The 18,136-nt window shown below is 37.5% G+C and overlaps 1 protein-coding gene and 1 non-coding gene across 3 annotated transcripts in view; one reads left to right on the top strand and one right to left on the bottom strand.

Moving 5' to 3' along the window:
* The window catches only part of Fcho2 (FCH and mu domain containing endocytic adaptor 2), a 134,697-nt gene that overhangs the window by 16,110 nt on the left and 100,451 nt on the right, over positions 1-18,136 (bottom strand). For both annotated transcript variants that reach the window (XM_070031331.1, XM_070031330.1), the window contains 2 exons: positions 8,745-8,848; positions 3,540-3,669 (listed from right to left, as the gene is read on the bottom strand). In XM_070031331.1, the coding sequence (XP_069887432.1) occupies positions 3,540-3,669; positions 8,745-8,848 (234 nt within the window). The remainder of the gene's footprint in view (positions 1-3,539; positions 3,670-8,744; positions 8,849-18,136) is intronic.
* On the top strand, positions 6,749-6,855 carry LOC138833040 (U6 spliceosomal RNA). The gene has a single exon (XR_011373759.1). It is a non-coding gene; the product is annotated as a U6 spliceosomal RNA (small nuclear RNA).

Raw genomic sequence — 18,136 nt, 5'->3', positions numbered from 1 at the left:
TTGTTTTGTTTTGTTTTGTTTTGGGTCCAGTCATGGGGCCTGAACTCTGGGCCTGGGCGCTGTCCCTCAGCCCTTCAGCTCAAGGCTAGCACTTTACCACTTGAGCCACAGCGCCACTTTTGGCTTTTTTCTTTTTGCTTATGTGGTGCTGAGGAATTAAACCCAGGGCCTCATGCATGCAAGGCAAGCACTCTACCACTGAGCCAACTTCCCAGCCCTGAATTTAACTATTTTAAATGCCCTCAATAAGCTAAACTGAACACACCATCTGAGAGCTCTGTGTCCTCAAGTCAAGTGTCACCCATGTTGTAGCTCATGTCAGAATTCCCTTCTCTTTTAAAACTGAATAATAGTCTATTGCATGCATATATACATTTTGCTATCAGTTTAATACGTCAATGCACAGGTGTGTTGCTACTGTAAATGGAACTACTATGAACAGGGATATAAAGCTATCTCTTTATGATTCTGGCTTCAAGCCAAGTGCCAGTGTCTCATGCCTATAATCCTACTGAAGAGGCTGAGATCTGAGTATTGAAGTTCAAAGCCATCCCGGGCAGGAAAGTTCCTGAGACTCTTATCTCCAGTAAACCACCAGAAAACCAGAAGTGCTACAGCTCAAAGTGGTAGAGTGCTAGCCTGAAACAAAAAAGCTCAGGGGCAGCACCCAAACCCTAAATTCAAACCCATGACCAACAACAATCAAAAAAAAAATTCTGCTTTCAGTTCTTTTGGGTATATATCCAAAAGTGGAACTGCTTGATCATATGGTAAATCTATTTATAACTTTCTGAGTAATAACCATTGTTTTCAGAGTAATGGTAACATTTCACACTCCCACTCAGTGCATTTTTCCTCATCACTGTCATTTTCTGTCATCATATTTTTTTGGTCCCTACTGATGATCACACCTAGGGCCTCATGCAAATGCTTTACTACTGAGCTATCTTCCAAGTTCAATAATGTGGGGTTTGGTGGGTTTTTTGCCAGTACCAGAATTTCAACTCAGGACCTTTCCCACTTGTTCCATTTGCTTGCTTGAGGCTGACACTCTACCACTTAAGGTGTACCTTCAACCCAGTTTTTTACAGATTATTTTGGAAACAAAGTCATTCAGAAACATTTCTGCTTAAGGTAACTCTGAACATGATCCTCTAAACCTCAGCTTCCTAATTAGCTAGAATTATAGGCATGAACCATCAGTGCCTGGCCCATTCATTTATTTTTATTTATTCTTAGGGTACTGAGGATTAAAACTTAAGGCCTCTTGCTTATTATTAGGCAAGCACTCTACTACTTGACCTATGCTGTGCCCCCCAGTCTCATAAGGAAAAGTATACAGCTTGCCCTGAGGATTCTACATCTGCAAATTCAACCATGGATTGAAAATATTTAGAAAAAAAATTGTGTCTCGTGAACATCTATAGACTTTTTTCCTGTCATTTCCACACAACGTAATATAACTATTTATTTTATACATTATAAATATAAATATAAAACATCATGCAATATAAATAATCAGATGACAAAGCACACAGGAAAATGTATAGAGGTTATATACAAAATACCACATGTAGATGTCAAGAGATGTCAAGGGCTGCCTGTACTTTATTAAATATGAAATTATTTTTTCTTGAGCAACCTACACAAATGGATATGTAGACGCAGTCAAGTATAACATTAATGTCTGCTACTGCTTTAACTGTAAATAGCAAAAGAAATCTATAGGGATTATGGATGTAACTCAGTAGTAGAGCATTTCACTAGCATGCACAAGGACCAGGTTCAAACCCAGTACAAAACAAAATAGTAACTTACTGTTTTCAATATGCCATTGTAATCATATACCATGACTATTATGAAATATTTACAAATACACAACCAGTGTTTGGAAGACTGGGAGATAAGTCAAAATCTATTAGCATTTGGCAATATCAATTTTGGTACTTTCTAATTTTATTTTCCTTTCAAGATCATATTGTACAGGTATACCTGAAGAAAATAAATTCATAGAGGAAGTATTCACTTAAGTCTCTCAGCAACTAAACTTACAATATTCTTTTAAATAATTTTTTAAAAATCTGTATTTTAATTAGAATATTTTTTTTTCAATTCCAGCTTAATTGCTGCTTACTTAGAATGTTCTGTAAATCTGAGGTAAGGATACAAGGTATCTTTCTCTAAGAGTGGGCATTTATTTAAGTCACAAAACCTGAGCCTAACTCCCTCCTACCTACCTCTACTTCTATGATTTTATCTTTTTGTGATTTTCCACATGACAGCCTTTGCTCTGATAGTTTACATATTATAACTTGTTTGGGAAGGGGGAGGTTGGTACTGAGGCTTGAACTCAGGGTCTGGGTGCTGTCTTTTTCATTCAAGGCTGGTGCTTTACCACTTAAGCTACAGCTTCACTCCAGCTTTTTGTTTGTTTGCTGGAGATAAAAGTCTCACGGACAGCTCTGGCTGGCTTAAATCTTGACCCTCAGATCTCATCTCACTAGTGCCTAGCTCCCACTTCTTTTGTAATCACTCTTTCTTCTTATTCAGATAGTTCTGAAGTTCAGATTTATTGACATATTTTAATATTGAGGGAAGAAGAGAGCAGGGAAATAGAAGAAAATACAAAAATATTACATTAAGGATTTGATGTCAACAGCTGTTGTACAGCAACTAGACATAATTAGCACAAAACTGAGATAGTTAATCTTAGTGTTATTCCTGTTTTCTGAGACACCAACATTGCTGGAAAAGGAAAAACTAGGTAACAAAATATTTTAGATACACTTTAGCATCATTAGTCAACATAAACACTTGCTTCTGATACTATACCTGGTGATGTCTCACAGTGCTTTTCAATTTCAGAGAGTGTCCCAATCAAATTATCATCTTCTATTATATTTAAATAAAACACAATATTGTAGGAAAACACTTTCAAGTAACAAGAATCAAAATTTCAAATGTAAACAGAGTTACATAAATATCTTGACAAGTAAAATTTGAGGGTAAAGACTGTTTCTTATATAAAATCCATATCCAATTGCCTTCCCTGCAGATGTGTCATCTACCGTTGGTTCTCCTTTTGCCAGCACTGGCTGAAACCATGAACATCTTTGTTCCGATTCACAAAAAATAACTTAGTTTCCATCATAACCAGAAAGCTCTAAATAATCTAGGTAATGAAAAGAACTAAAGATTACTCGACTCAGCTTGATTTTGAGTAGGAGCCATCTATTTTTTATGACTAAAATATATTCATATAAATAAAAATGATTGAAACCAAATATATAAACAAAGTATTCGTTAAACCAAATAAAATATAGTTACTAAATTCAACTTACACAAAGTTATAGGATGGGAAAATGTTGTACATGAAGGTATATGAAAGGTAAATAAAATAGGTGATACAATGTTTCAACTTTATTTTTCCTTAAATGTCAGTACAGGGTTGAATTCAGGACTTCTTCACAATTGCTAGTCAGACACTACTACTTGAACCACATCTCCAGAGTTACTTTTTTAGACAGGATCTCACTTACCTACTGTTGGAGTATTGGCAGCACTCAATGAAGCAGAAGATGAGATGGAGGAAGAACTTTCTGCCCGGGCTAAAGGAGCAGCAGGGGGTGGGCTGGTATTGGAAGTTACAGGTGGGCTGAATGGCCTGGGCTTAAAAACAAAGTTTTTATGTTAAAATAATTTCTTCTTTGCCAGAAAATGTTTTTTAAGTTAATAAGTATGATTAACTTTCAAATTTACTGCTTTTTCTCACCCCAAAACAGTCAAATTCTATTCCTAAGAATACACTGAAAGCTGAAACAGTTAAATAACTGATCAAGAGTTGTACTTAAAACATTTATATTTTTTAAAGTATACTAGACAGAGATACGATTTTTTTTAATTTTTTGGGACTAGAATTCAGGGCCCAGATGCTGTCCTTGAGGGTTTCTTTGCTTAATGATAGTACTCTACCACTTGAGCCACAGCCCCACTTCTGGCATTTTGGGTGGTTAATTGGAGGTAAGAGTCTCATGGACTTTCCTGCCTAGAATGGCTTCAAACCACAACCCTCAAAGTTCAGCCTCCTGAATTACAGGATTCAGGTGTCAATCACATGTAGCTCAGCTGCCTTTATTGTTTACAAATCTATACCCATTTTCCTTTGTAACTCTTTGTAATGTTTCCTTACTAAGAAAGTTTGATCAATATAAAGGTTTGAGAAAATCATTTTGGGGAGGAAAGGGAGGTAGTACTGAGGTTTGAACTTAAGGCCTCACACTTGCTAGGCAAGTACTTTATCCCTTGAACCATACCCCAAGCCATCCCTTTTTGCTTTTGTTATTTTTCAAATGTAAGAGTTTTACTTTTTGCCCAGGCCTGTCCAGACCACTATCCATCTATTTATGCTTTATATGTGCTGAGATAATAAGCATGTGCTACCAAGCCCAGAATTTTATTGTCTCCGAAGGGTTCTGGATAAATTAATTTTTGATTAGCTGGCTTGGAACCTCTCATGCTGCCTGAATAGCTTGGATTATGGGCATGAGCCACCATGTCTGGCTGAGAAAAATCTTAAGTTTGTGTTTTTTCTACTTTTGTAGAAACAAATAGAAAAATATAAACTCAATCCATTTATCTTTTACTTTGGTGAATATGTTTTTCCTTCTCAAACTCCTAATTTCTTTAGTAATATATAAGCAATGCTTTCCTAGAATGTTTCACATTATTTTAAAAAAAAGCATATTTACCTTTTCCTCCTAAAGCCCCCCCAAAACTTGTCTTTTCTCATAGGAAAGACATGAAAAAAGCAAACTCCAACACAATTCTATAAGCATTAATACATAAATCAGCCAACTCTTCAGTAGTAATAAAAACATATACATTTCCATGAAAATTAACTTTTATTAGATAAGCCATTTTGTAACAACATCCTGACCCATTTATTGTAAAACACTTTTTCTAGAGTACAACTTTCTAGTGACTTACTACACTGAAAACATACAGCAAGGGCTAAAATGTAGATATATTTTTCATTGTATTTTAAAGTTCTCAAGGAAAAGACAAAAAAGATTCTCATGTTTTTCTCCTACTTTTAAAACTGCCCCACCTATTACAATAAAATAGCTACTAAAATGTAGCTATGTTTACTGAGATTTGAAAAAGAGTGGACTTTGAAGACAGCATACACATAAAAAATTTAAATTTTCATTAGCAATTTTTATTCTAAACACATACTAAAATTATGTTTTAGGTAAACTGGGTAAATAGAATATATTCAAATTAATTTCGCCGACTTTAACTCTTTAATGTGCCTCCTAGAAAGCTGAAAATTATGTATATTGCTCGAGTAGTCATGATTTATAACAGTGCATCTTAAATATGAGTGCATTATCAGAATGCACTAATGAGCTTCTGACTTGTCTAGGGTAGAGGAAGACACTGCTTCTACTGAGTCACCAGTAAAAATGCCAATATTGCCAACCTGGTATCTTACTTTGAGCACCACACTCTAGAACAAAGTTTTATTTCTTGGGGTGGGAAAGGTGTGTTCTCTGATAGGCAATGAAAAATTATCAAGAGTCTTAAAATATGCACATTTAGTCCATAAATTTAATTTTTTCTAAGGAAATAGTAAATGACTACAAGTAAGTTAAAAACAGATATTCATCAGATACTGTAATAATGAAGACTTAGAAATAAATATCACATTTCTTTTAGAAATTTAATTCTGACAGTGTAGAAGACAGAACATTTTAGACAATGAAATATTCTGACAACTTCAAATAGTGATCCTGGAAATGCCTAGGGTATTTTCTTTGTATTTGTTTTTTGGGGTCTGGTCATGGGGCCTGAACTCTGGGCCTGGGCATTGTCCCTCAGCTCTTCAGCTCAAGGCTAGCGCTCTACCACTTGAGCCACAGCACCACTTCCGGCTTTTTTCTTTTTGCTTATGTGGTGCTGAGGAATCGAACCCAGGGCCTCTGGCATGCAAGGCATGCGCTCTACCACTGAGCCACCTTCCTAGCCCTGCCTAGGGTATTTTCTATAAAAATCTCAATTGTGGGAATTAGGGAAAGGAAGGTGATGTAAAAGACTTAATTGTAACAGTTCCACTGATTTCAATACAGTAAGAATTTATAATTATTTGATAATTCTGCTACTTAAAATAAGTTTGTAAACCATGGACTAATTCATGATATAGAAAGACATTTTCCAAATATTTTCAGCTGAAAAGTAGAAATATGTAAAGTATGAGTATTTACTGATATACTTAGTAATACATTTTTGAGCAATTACCTACACTCAACAAAGTCATAGTGTTTAATACACATGAAAGTGTTTAAGTGTTATGGTGATGAAGTATCATTACACCCACACTACCTACAGGAAACCAGGCTTCATAATAAATACTTTGCCTAACGCTGATCCACTAGTATGTGGGAAATAAGGTTGTACTTGTAACAACTATGCTTCATTGCCTTGGAACAAATTCTTATGCACAGGAAAACAACAAATAGGGTTGGAGCCATGGCTCAACTAGTAGAGCACCTGTCTAGCAAGCACAAGGTCCTCAGTTGAAACTCACAAAAGAAAAGAAATGAAATGAAAAGAAAAGAACAAAAGTGTTAACACTGGTTTTCTTTAGGTGGTAAAATATAGAGGGAATTTTTAGTTTTCTGTGTTTTCTACTTTCTGTATTTTATAACTTGTTCATGCATTTCTTTTGTAATCAGGGAATGAAAACCAAGTGCTCACTTCAGCAGCATACATACTAAAATTGGAACAATACAGAGAAGATTAGCATGGCCCCTGTGTAAGGATGACATGCAAATTCGTAAAGTGTTCCATATTTTAAAAAAAGAAAAGAGGGCTGGGAAGGTGGCTCAGTGGTAGAATGCTTGCCTTGCATGCTTGAGGCCCTGGGTTCGATTCCTCAGCACCACGTAAGTAGAAAAAAAAAGCTGGAAGTGACGTTGTGGCTCAAGTGGTAGAGCGCTATCCTTGAGCTGAAGAGCTGAGGGACAGCGCCCAGGCCCGGAATTCAGGCCCCAAGACTGGACCCCCCCCCCAAAAAAAAAGAAAAGAAAAGAAAAAAGAAAACCAAGATGTAGTAATTCTTACAATAGTCATCTCCTTGGCAGTTTGTATGTGGTCTTTCATTCCACTCTCCTATACCAGTAAGTCAATTCAGTGAAATAGTGATGTAAATCATCACTTCATGGAACACCTATCGTGCTCTATTCACTGACCATTTTCTAACTATGTACCATGTGATAAGCATTTTGTAAAATACTGATGAAATTAGCTAAGCCAGTCTAGTGAGGGGAACACGGACAGAGTCTATACAATTTGAAGTATGCACTAACAGAAATAGAAGCAAAGAATATGGGAGTAAGCAAGAGAATTAGTTTAATCTGCTGGAGAAACAATGTCAAAAGTGCTCTACATACACGTTCACATTTAGCTGGATCTAAAAAAGTTTAGTTTAGTGTACTATAAAAAACACTGAGGAGTACTTCAAACCAAGTGCACAATAAGAAAACATGGACATACAAAAGGACATAATGTACCTCCATGGAACAGGGAATGTACAAAGCCCTAGTTTCAATCTCCACCAGCACATACATTTAAATATTAGGCAGTTACTCTGGTGAGGCAGGTTAGTGATTTATGGATTACAGGCATCCACAGTACCAATGAAGATGTAATATGAAGAAAATAGTAAGTTAAAATTTTTAGAAATTTAATTGCGGCAATTAAACTAGCAATTAATGTTGAGATGAAGCAAAGCAAAGCAGATCATGGCAAGAAGGTTGATTTAGAAGAGACTAATTTTGATGATTTTTGTAGACCAGTTTGTTCCCATTCCATATAAACTATAGTATATCAGTTAACTGATGTGGACTCAACTCTCCTATGCATAAAAAAGCTAGACTAAATGTCCTCCAGGACCCTCCTGGCAGTATACCTCTAAGGCTTAGGGATATATCAACATTTCTTCCTCAATATCTAATTTTAGGCAGAACAAAATGTGAGGACAATGGGCACTGAATGGTGCTTTTGTAATGTGTTGATATTCTCAGGAATCTTCTCTTGGACAGTGGTAATAATAATACTGGTTTGGGCTTGGGGCACGGTGGCTCATGCCTGTAATCCTAGCTACTCAGGAGGCTGAGATCTGAGGACCACGTTGAGACTCTTACTTCCAATAAACCACTCAGAAAATTGGAAGTGGATCTGTGGCTCTAGTAGTAGAGTGCTAGCCTTGAACAGAAAAGGTCACAGACAGCGCCCAGGCCCAGAGTTCAAGGCTCACGACCCATCAAAAAAACAAACAAACAAACAAAAAAATACTGGTTTGGGAAATTTTCTTTTCTTTTTTTGTTGATCGTGAGGCTTGAACTCTGGGTCTGGGAGCTGTCCCTCAGCTCTTTGACTCAAGGCAAGCACTCCACCACTTGAGCCACAACACCACTTCAGGTTTTCTGGTGGCTAATTGGAGATAAGAGTCTCACAGACTTTCCTGCTCAGGCTGACTTTGAACTGTGTGATCCTCAGATCTCAGCCTTCTGAGTATCTAGTATTACAGGCATGAGCCCTCGTTACCTGGTGAAATTTTCTATTCTTTAAGGACTAGAGCAGAAAACTTCAAGCACTTAACTGTATAAGAAAAATATTGACATTTAAACCGAAACAGTTACATAAGTCAAAAAATAAAAACAAAAATGAAAACAAGTACATACTATTTCGTTAATCCCACTGAGTTTGCCTGATGTAAGTTTTGGTCTGGAAGCAGGCCTTGGAGGTGGGACAAGGGTGCCTATAGAAAGAGGAGTTGTGGGCCTGGCTGGTAGGAAAAAGAGAATTAGAAGAAAATCATTAGAATGCAGTAATCCTTGCATAAAGACATTCTATTATAAAGGGACTGTTAGGATTAAAAGCTCATTTTCCAGGGGTTTTAAAATGTAATTGTGTTTGTTTGATGGAACCCATTCATCAAATATGTTTTTGAAGCTATCAATGATAATCTAGATTAAAAAATCACACTTTTCAAAAAACTGACAAATTTTATTCCTATTTGTACATGTAAAAATTAAATCTAATAAGTTAGCTGGTAAGACTAAGCCAATTTGGGGTGAAATGTCTTTACTAATAACTCATCTTCTTTACAGACCAACCAAACTTTTACAGCTGTGAGCTCTGAATCAAACCCCTACCTTCACTAAACTTTGTTCATTTGACTACATTGTACTTTTAGGAATAATCAAAAGTATTCTATTAATTTGCTGAAAATATTGCCCCAAATCAGTATAAATTTTCTAAGAGTTCACAATAACATTTTACTTTGCTGAAATAAATTAAGTCTTCATATTTTTCAATACCATTTATAAATCTTGCAGGTTAGGAATCAGTATTTCTAATTTCTTTTGGGGGTTGTTTTTATTTATTTATTTATTTATTTATTTTTGGGTCCGGTCGTGAGGCCTGTACTCTGGGCCTGGGCGCTGTCCCTCAGCTCTTCAGCTCAAGGCTAGCGCTCTACCACTTGAGCCACAGCACCACTTCCGGCTTTTTTCTTTTTGCTTATGTGGTGCTGAGGAATCGAACCCAGGGCCTCAGGCATGCAAGGCAAGCGCTCTACCACTGAGCCACCTTCCCAGCCCCTTATTGTTTTAATTATATTTAAGTAGTTGTACTAAGGGGTTTCAATTTAATGTGTCCATTTGTGTGTACAAGCAAATGCTTCTTAACCAGTGTTTTGTCTTGCATCATTCTCTCGCTAGAACTATCAATATTAACTCCTAAAAACCCTTATCACTGAGTGAAATTGAAGTGTCCATCATCAAAATTCATAAATTTATTATATAATCAAAGCAGGAATGAGGAATAGAAGCAAACATGCTTATATTATCTTATTAAATACGTTAAAACAATTTTTATTTTCTTTTCCTTTTGTCGGTCATAGGGCCTGAGCACTGTCCCTAATGCTTCTTTCATTCTTCCACGTGAGCCACAGAGCCATTTCTGGCCTTTTCTGCTTATGTGGTGCTGAGGAATCAAACCCAGGGCCTCATGCAGGCAAGGTAAACACTCTACCATTGAGCCACCTTCCCAGCCCCAGTTAAAACAATTTTCAAAAACACTAGGTCTATTCTAAAATATGGCTGTGATTCAGAGATGAAAAACATAGTATGGGAAGTGGCGCTGTAGCTCAAGTGGTAGAGCGCTCGCCTTGAGCTGAAGAGCTGAGGGACAGCGCCCAGGCCCAGAGTTCAAGCCCCACGACCAACAAAAACAAACAAAGAAAAACATAGTATGTGGGAAAAATACACTCAGCAAGTCCTCCACATTTACAGACATGAAAAATTAAAAATAATTAAATGGGTAAAGTATAATTAAATGGGCTAAAGTATACATATGAGGGAATAAAAAGAAATCTGGGGACTGGGAATGTGGCTCAGTGGAAGAATGCTTGCCTAGCATGTATGAAGCCCTGGGTTCGATTCCCCTGTACCACATAAACAGAAAAAGCCAGAAGTGGCACTGTGGCTAAGGTGGTAGAGTACTAGCCTTGAGCAAAAAAGAAGCTCAGGGATAGTGCCCAGGCCCTGAGTTCAAGCCCTAGGACTGACAATGAAAGAAAGAAGAAAAAGAAAGGAAAAGAAAGGATAAGGAAGGAAGGAAGGAAGGAAGGAAGGAAGGAAGGAAGGAAGGAAGGAAGGAAGGAAGGAAGGAAGGAAAAAAGAGAAATCTGAAGGCCCTTGGCCACCAATGGAAGAATGAACTATAAAGGGCCTTCCCTTTATTAGGGACGAAGAGACCTAAAAGTTCATCATATTTTAGAAAATAAACATGTGGAAGTTGAGTTATCATTAGAAAGTGTTATCAAAGGAAGTGTAATACACATTTCGTGTGTGTATCACATCAAGCTTAGATTCTAAGGCCACTTCTTTCTTTCAGGTAGCACTGACCTTTCATGTTGCCCTCACACTTTGTAAGGTGTATACTAGAAGAAATGTCTATCAACCTGAGCACTTCCTTGTGGTACGGTATCTACTTTAAAGACATGCTCATTATCAATGAAATCATTACTGATCTAAACGTCTACATTATTTCAACCTTGTGTAAGAGTTTTAACACTTAAAGCTTCATTACTATATATAGGAAGCCTCCAAGTAGTATTTGTCCGTCCGTCCGTCCGTCCGTCCGTCCGTCCGTCCGTCCGTATCTATCCACCCATTACTTAGCTTTTTCTCTCAAGTCTAGCACTGTAGCTCTTTGGCCACACTTCCATTGCTAGCTTTTTGCTAGATAAGAGTTCCTCAGGTTTGTATGTCCAAGTCTGGCTTTGAACCTTGTTCCTCAGATCTCAGCCTCTTGAGTAGTAAGGATTACAGAAATGAGCCACCAGGCTTCCAAATAGCATTTAGTAAGTGGACTCAAACTAGGCCCGGAGAGGGTGAAGTTTAGATCTTTCAAACAATGAGAATTTTCTTTTTTTTTGCGGGGTAGAGGGGTCCGGTCGTGGGGCCTGAACTCGGCCTGGGCACTGTCCCTCAGCTCTTCAGCTCAAGGCTAGTGCTCTACCACTTGAGCCACAGCGCCACTTCTGGCTTTTTGCTTATGTGGTGCTGAGGAATCGAACCCAGGGCCTCATGCATGCAAGGCAAGTGCTCTACCACTGAGCCACCTTCCCAGCCATACAATGAGAATTTTCTTTGCAGGGAAGCTAATAACAAATGAATATTATATATGTCAATTAGACACAGTTTTTAGAGAAAATTTGTGTAACTGTTTATATTCTTTTTAGGGGTAGTACTGGAGTTTGAACTGAACTTAGGCCCTTTTGCTTACTAGGTAGGCCCTCTACCCCTTGAGCCATGTCCCCAGCCCTACAACTGTCTATATGTATTATGTTTACAGTTAATTTTAAAATGTAAACAGTTGTGTTTAAATGTACTACTAGTTGTTTTTTTTACTGGTGGGAGAGCTCACTGCTACAAATGTCTATAAGATGTAGTTTTTTAAGACTAGAAAGTGATCTATATAGTACAAAAACATAGGTGATAAATGCCAAGCTGCATTTGCTGCCAGATAAACATCTAAGGGGAACAGGCATTTTTTTTTTTTTTGTCTCTGTGCTTTGGTCCTTTATGGGGCTTGAACTCAGGGCCTGGGCACTGTGCTTGAGCTCATTTGCTCAAGGCTAGCGCTCTACCACTTGGAGCCACAGCTCCACTTCCGGTTTCTGGTGGTTAACTGGAAATAAACAGTTTCACAGACTTTTCCTGCCCAGGCTGACTTTGAATTGCAGTCCTCAGATCTCAGCCTTCTGAGTAGCTAGGACTGCAGGTATGAGCCACCAGCATCCACTATGGAATGTATATGTTTGTCATACCATTTTTCATCTGAACAAAGGCAGAAACAAATCTAGAATCTAGAAGCAATGATAATGATGTAGAATAAGTAACACTGTTATTTTCTTCTGTCAATTATTTTTTCAGGATATTTAATATTGTGGCAATAGCCATACTGATCCTTGGAGATGTAGATGCTGGAAGGCATCCTACCCAAGGAACCCAAGAGTATTTTTGGAATACTGTATTCTTGGAATACATTTTTGAGTGGCACTAGAGTTATAAATTGCTGCAAGTTTATCAATAAAGGAAACCAACTGAATTTGTGATCATCAAGTAAAAGGAAACTTTTACTCTTTGGTGGTATTGTTAATGTAGTACAAAACAGTTAGGGGGAAGTCTCCCATGTGTTTTCTAGAGCCAGAATCTGACCTACTTTCAAGCAAGGTTTCAATTATCACCCATCAGGCATATCAGTGTGAGAGGATATGATATTGCTAGTCTGGTCTATGAAGATCAATTGAGTAAAATGAAAACAACTATAAAACTAGAAGCATCTATAGACAAATAGTTCCCTTGTTCCAGCTTGATTTTAATGACTAGAAATGAGAAAAAAATCAGTAATACTTGGAACAAGAAGAAAATGGGCTCATGCATTCTAGGCAAGTTCTCTACCACTGAGAAAAACAACTGTGAGCAAAAGAAGTTTAAAATATATGAGAAAATGAAATCCCAAATTATGTAAAATCAGTATTCCTTCTTTGAAAGCAGCAAGGTAACTTCAGCAGTCAGTATTGAAGTGTAAAAAAGCTTTAACAAAGTAGCAAAGTGAGAGTACTTTGTACATGTGGTATTCCACAAAGTTCCTGACTACTGATAAACTATCACAGGCAATATGTATATCAGTCTTAGAGTTAATATTAAAATGAGTATTATTTTTGGCTGGTACCAGGGTTATTAATTCTGGGGTTCTTACTTGTTCCACTTGCTTCCTCTACCACTTTAGCCATATTTTTCTTTGAAGGTTAGTTTGGAGATGAAGTCCAAGGACCGTCCAGCCCAGGCTGGCTTTTATTTTTGTCTGCTGAGTAGCTAGGGTTATAGGCATGAGCCATTGGGGCCTACTCTAACTCATTTTCCTGTGTGCATGTGTGTGTGTGTGCATGTGAATGTGTATGTGTACATTTATTTTTTTGACAGTTACCTCTCCCTTCACTTTCCCCCAGTTTCCCTCTCTCATCCCTGCCCACAAGTTACACTGGTCATTTTCCATACATTTTCCACACAGTATATACTGAATAATATTATTGCATTTGTTCACCATTCTAATTGTCATCCTCCTAATCTAAGTTTTGTTTTTTTTTTTTTTTTTTTGGGTCCGGTCATGGGGCCTGAACTCTGGGCCTGGGCGCTGTCCCTCAGCTCTTCAGCTCAAGGCTAACACTCTACCACTTGAGCCACAGCGCCACTTCCGGCTTTTTCTTTTTGCTTATGTGGTGCTGAGGAATCGAACCCAGGGCCTCTGGCATGCAAGGCATGCGCTCTACCACTGAGCCACCTTCCCAGCCCGTAATCTAAGTTTTTAAAGGTAATTCTAGAGGGGTTTTTGTAGAGCCATAGAGCTTAATTCCTGAACAGAGAAAATAATCTACAAGGCCCAATTAACAAAGTATAAGTATTTATGAGTCACTAGTACATGAATGCTGGTATATACACAGAATTAAATATAAATGCTTCCTTATAGTCCACATAGTACAAAGTACCACTGAAAATACTTCTCAGTCAAGCTCTGAGCACTTTTTATTATCTTTAATTAATATACAAAGGAACTGCCATTTAATGAAGCATACAATTTATCTTCCCTTTCAACATTTTCACCCATCTCTCCCTTACCCCCCCTCCTTTTCCTCACTCTCCATAATTTTGTAGGATATAGGTTGGATTCTCTCTTTTTTTTTTGTCGGTCATGGGGCTTGAACTCTGGGCCCTAATGCTGCCCTTCAGCTCTTCAGCTCAAGGCTAGCGCTCTGCCACTTGAGCCACAGTGCCACTTCCGGTTTTCTGAGTGGTCTATTGGAGATAAGAGTCTCTCAGACTTTCCTGCTCCAGCTGGCTTTGAACGGTGACCCTCAAATCTCAGCCTTCAGAGTAGCTAGGATTAAAGGCATGAGCCACCGGAGCCAGGCTAGATTGGATTCTTATGTACATTTTCTGCTTCTTCTCTTCATCCATTTACACTTTTCCCCTTGATCCCACCTACTCTTTTCAAGTATCTGCTTCCTGGAGTTTTATTTTATTGAAATTTGTTCCATTTCTAAGGAATTACAATGATTTGAGATCTCCTTTGAATATACCATATTCTAGTTAATAACATTTGTTTATACTTGCATACTACCCAATGTATTCACTTACAGATTTATAAACTGAGCTTTTACATAAGGGAAAACATTCAGACTTTGTCTCTTTGGGCCTTACTACATTTAACATAAATTTTCCAGGTCTTTCCATTTCTTTACAAATGGTACAATATCTATCATTCTTTCTAATGGGTGAATAAAATTCCATAATATAAATATACCACATTTTCTTGATCCATTTGTCCATTAAGGGGCATCTGGGTTGATTTCCTACCTGAGGTATGATGAACAGTGCTGCAATAATAAACATGGTTATGCTGGTGGATTTACTGTATCCTGGTATATAATCTTTTGGGTAAATCTGAGCATTCTTTTTAATGATCAACTGACTGAATTAAGATTCTGAAGGAGACAAAGGAGAGAAGGGGATAATGTCATAACTATACTTTGCTAAAATGTTCAAGTGGGAACGTGAGTAAGAGGATGTTAAGATGGAGAAGAAGTGTATCGCAAAAACATGTTGGAATAAAATGCTTATTTCATAATTTTCCTGAAGGCCAGTTTGTTAAATGTACAATAATGTTATTGATCAACTTGACCAATAATTATCTTCTGTTCAAGTGAAGACTAATAATAATTATAACAGTATAATTATCTTTTGAGTACCATTAATTTTGTAAGAATTATTTATTACATAATTTGTCATGTTTTATCTGAAGGCTTAAAAACACACACTAAAAGCTGAGGACTGGTGGCTCATTCCTGTAATCCTGGCTATTCAGGAGGTTGAGACCTGAGGATCATGGTTTAAAGCCAGCCTGGGCAGGAAAGTCCATTAGACTCTTATCTCCAATAAACTACTCAGAAAAAGCCATGAGTAAAACTGTGGCTCAAGTGATAGAGTGCTAGCCTTGAGCAAAGAAGCTGAGGACTCACTCAAGCCGGAATTCAAGCCCCAGAATCGACATAAAACAAACACTAAAATTTAAAAACAGCAAAAAATGTTTATAAATGAGCCGGGCACCAGTGGCTCATGCCTGTAATCCTAGCTACTCAGGAGGCTGAGATCTGAGGATCGTGGTTCAAAGCCAGCCCGGGCAAGAAAGTCCATGAAACTCTTATCTCCAATAAACCACCAGAAAACCAGAAGTGGCACTGTAGCTCAAGTGGTAGAGCGCTCGCCTTGAGCTGAAGAGTTGAGGGGCAGTGCTCAGGCCCAGAGTTCAAGCCCCATGACCGACCCCCCCAAAAAAATTGTTTATAAACGTTTTATCATTTTCTTGATGATAAGCTTCAAAGGATAAAATGGATTCTTTTCTACTGAGAGAGAAGTTGATATGGGTGATTCTTTTGTTTTTTATTTTTTATTTTTATGTTGGGTGAGAGATTCTTTAGACCAGTACAAAGAGGGAGAACATTTTTTGTAAAGAAAGGAATTCTACTAGAGAAAATAACTGGAAAGAATGGAAAGGATTGGAAAGAAATTCCTATATAACTAAGGCCTTTTTAATTCAAATTTGTGAATTTTTAGTAAATATTTTAATAAACATTCATAAAAGGTGTTAAAATTTAAAAAGACTGAATAACACTCTTCATTCTAAATGCAAAATTCCTTTCTGACATTTTTTTTGTTGTTGTTGTTTGTTTGTTTCTTTGGGTCCAGTCATGGGGCCTGAATTCTGGGCCTAGGCGCCTCAGCTCTTCAGCTCAAGGCTAGTGCTCTACCACTTGAACCACGGTGCCACTTCTGGCTTTTTTTTTCTTTTTGCTTATGTGGTGCTGAGGAATCGAACCCAGGGCCTCAGGCATGCAAGGCAAGCGCTCTACCACTGAGCCACCTTCCCAGCCCCCTTTCTGACATGTGTATTAAACAAAAAAGTCCTTTCAGGTGGCTGAGATCTGAGGATTGAGGTTCAAAGCCAGCCTGGACAGACAACTATGAGAGACTTGGACCTCCAATTTAAAAAAAAAAAAAAAAAAGGGTAGAAGTGGCGGTGTGGATCAAGTGATAGAACATAAGCCTTGAAAAAGAGCTAAGCAAGAGCATGAGGCCCTTAGTTCAAGCCTTAGTCCGTCTGTCCTCCCCCCCACCCCCCGCCAACACACACACACACAGACACACACACACACAGACACACACACACACAGACACACACAGACACAGACACACACACACACACACACACACACACACACACACACACACACACACACACACACACACACACACACACACACACACACACACACACACACACGAAAGGCTACGAGGCCACTACAGAATATGTCCAATTGATTGTTTTCTTGCTGTTTTATTAAGTATAGATTACTTTCCCTTTAAAATTCCAAATAATTTTTAGGATTACGATTTCCAATAAGCCATTTGTGGTATCTTAAATATTTACTCTCATCAGGGCACCTAATGGTTACTTCTATAATCCTAGCTACTCAAGAAGCTGAAATCTAAGGATCTGGACAAAAAAAGCAGTGAGACTCTAATCTTCAATTAACAAAAGAGCCAAAATTGGAGGTATGGCTCAAATGGTAGGGCACTAGCTATATGTGAAGAAGCCAAATGAGAACATAAGGCCTAAGTTCAAGCCTTGGTACTGGCACATGTACGTGCACGCATGTGCACACACACATGCATACATTCACAAGTTTTAGTCTCTAAACAATGCAATTTCATATCCTAATAACTATTTCATGAGTGATACTAAAACATTTCAACATGGTTTAATTTTTCTTCATTTATCAGAATGAAATAGAAGAATGACTTTAGAATTAGTAAAATCTAGGTTGAATCTTATCTCCATCGTTTATTTCCTAACTAGATAATCTTGAAGAAGCTGTTTCTCTGAGCTTTCCTTTTTTCACCTGTGACATAGAGACAATAAAAAAGACTTCATCCAAGATGTTAACGTATTAAACCGAGAAGCTCCTAGTAGAGTGATACAACATAAAGGCAACAGACTGAAGTTCTATTTCCATGATTTCAGCACTCCTTTAACATCAAATTCTGTATAGCAAATATTTGAACACTGCATAAGCAATTAAGAAAAGGGGGAGCAAAGTCTACTTTCTTATTTTGAACAAACAGAGGTTTTACTTAAGTAAATTTTTGATGCTTGCTTTACTTTTAGGCTAATGAGATTTTTACATTTTGAAGAGAAACAACATACTCTCATCAAAACAACTAAACAACATTCATGAAACTAGTTAATATTTTGCTTAGGAACTGTTAAAAATCTTTCTAGAAAGCAGTTTGGTGGTATCAAGGGGAGTATGTGTACCTATATATTTTATATATTGACTAAAATAAGGATAATATAGAATATGCAGTTATTTACACTAAAATATACTACTAAAAAATCAGATGCAATTTGAATGTCCAGCAAGAAAGAATTGGTTATAGCAATA

Source organism: Dipodomys merriami, unplaced genomic scaffold (genome assembly GCF_024711535.1).
Source record: "Dipodomys merriami isolate MVZ:Mamm:240054 unplaced genomic scaffold, mDipMer1.0.p SCAF_20, whole genome shotgun sequence".
Classification (NCBI taxonomy): domain Eukaryota; kingdom Metazoa; phylum Chordata; class Mammalia; order Rodentia; family Heteromyidae; genus Dipodomys; species Dipodomys merriami.
Note: the sequence above shows the minus strand (reverse complement) of the source record. Positions and strands in the feature narration are given on the sequence as shown.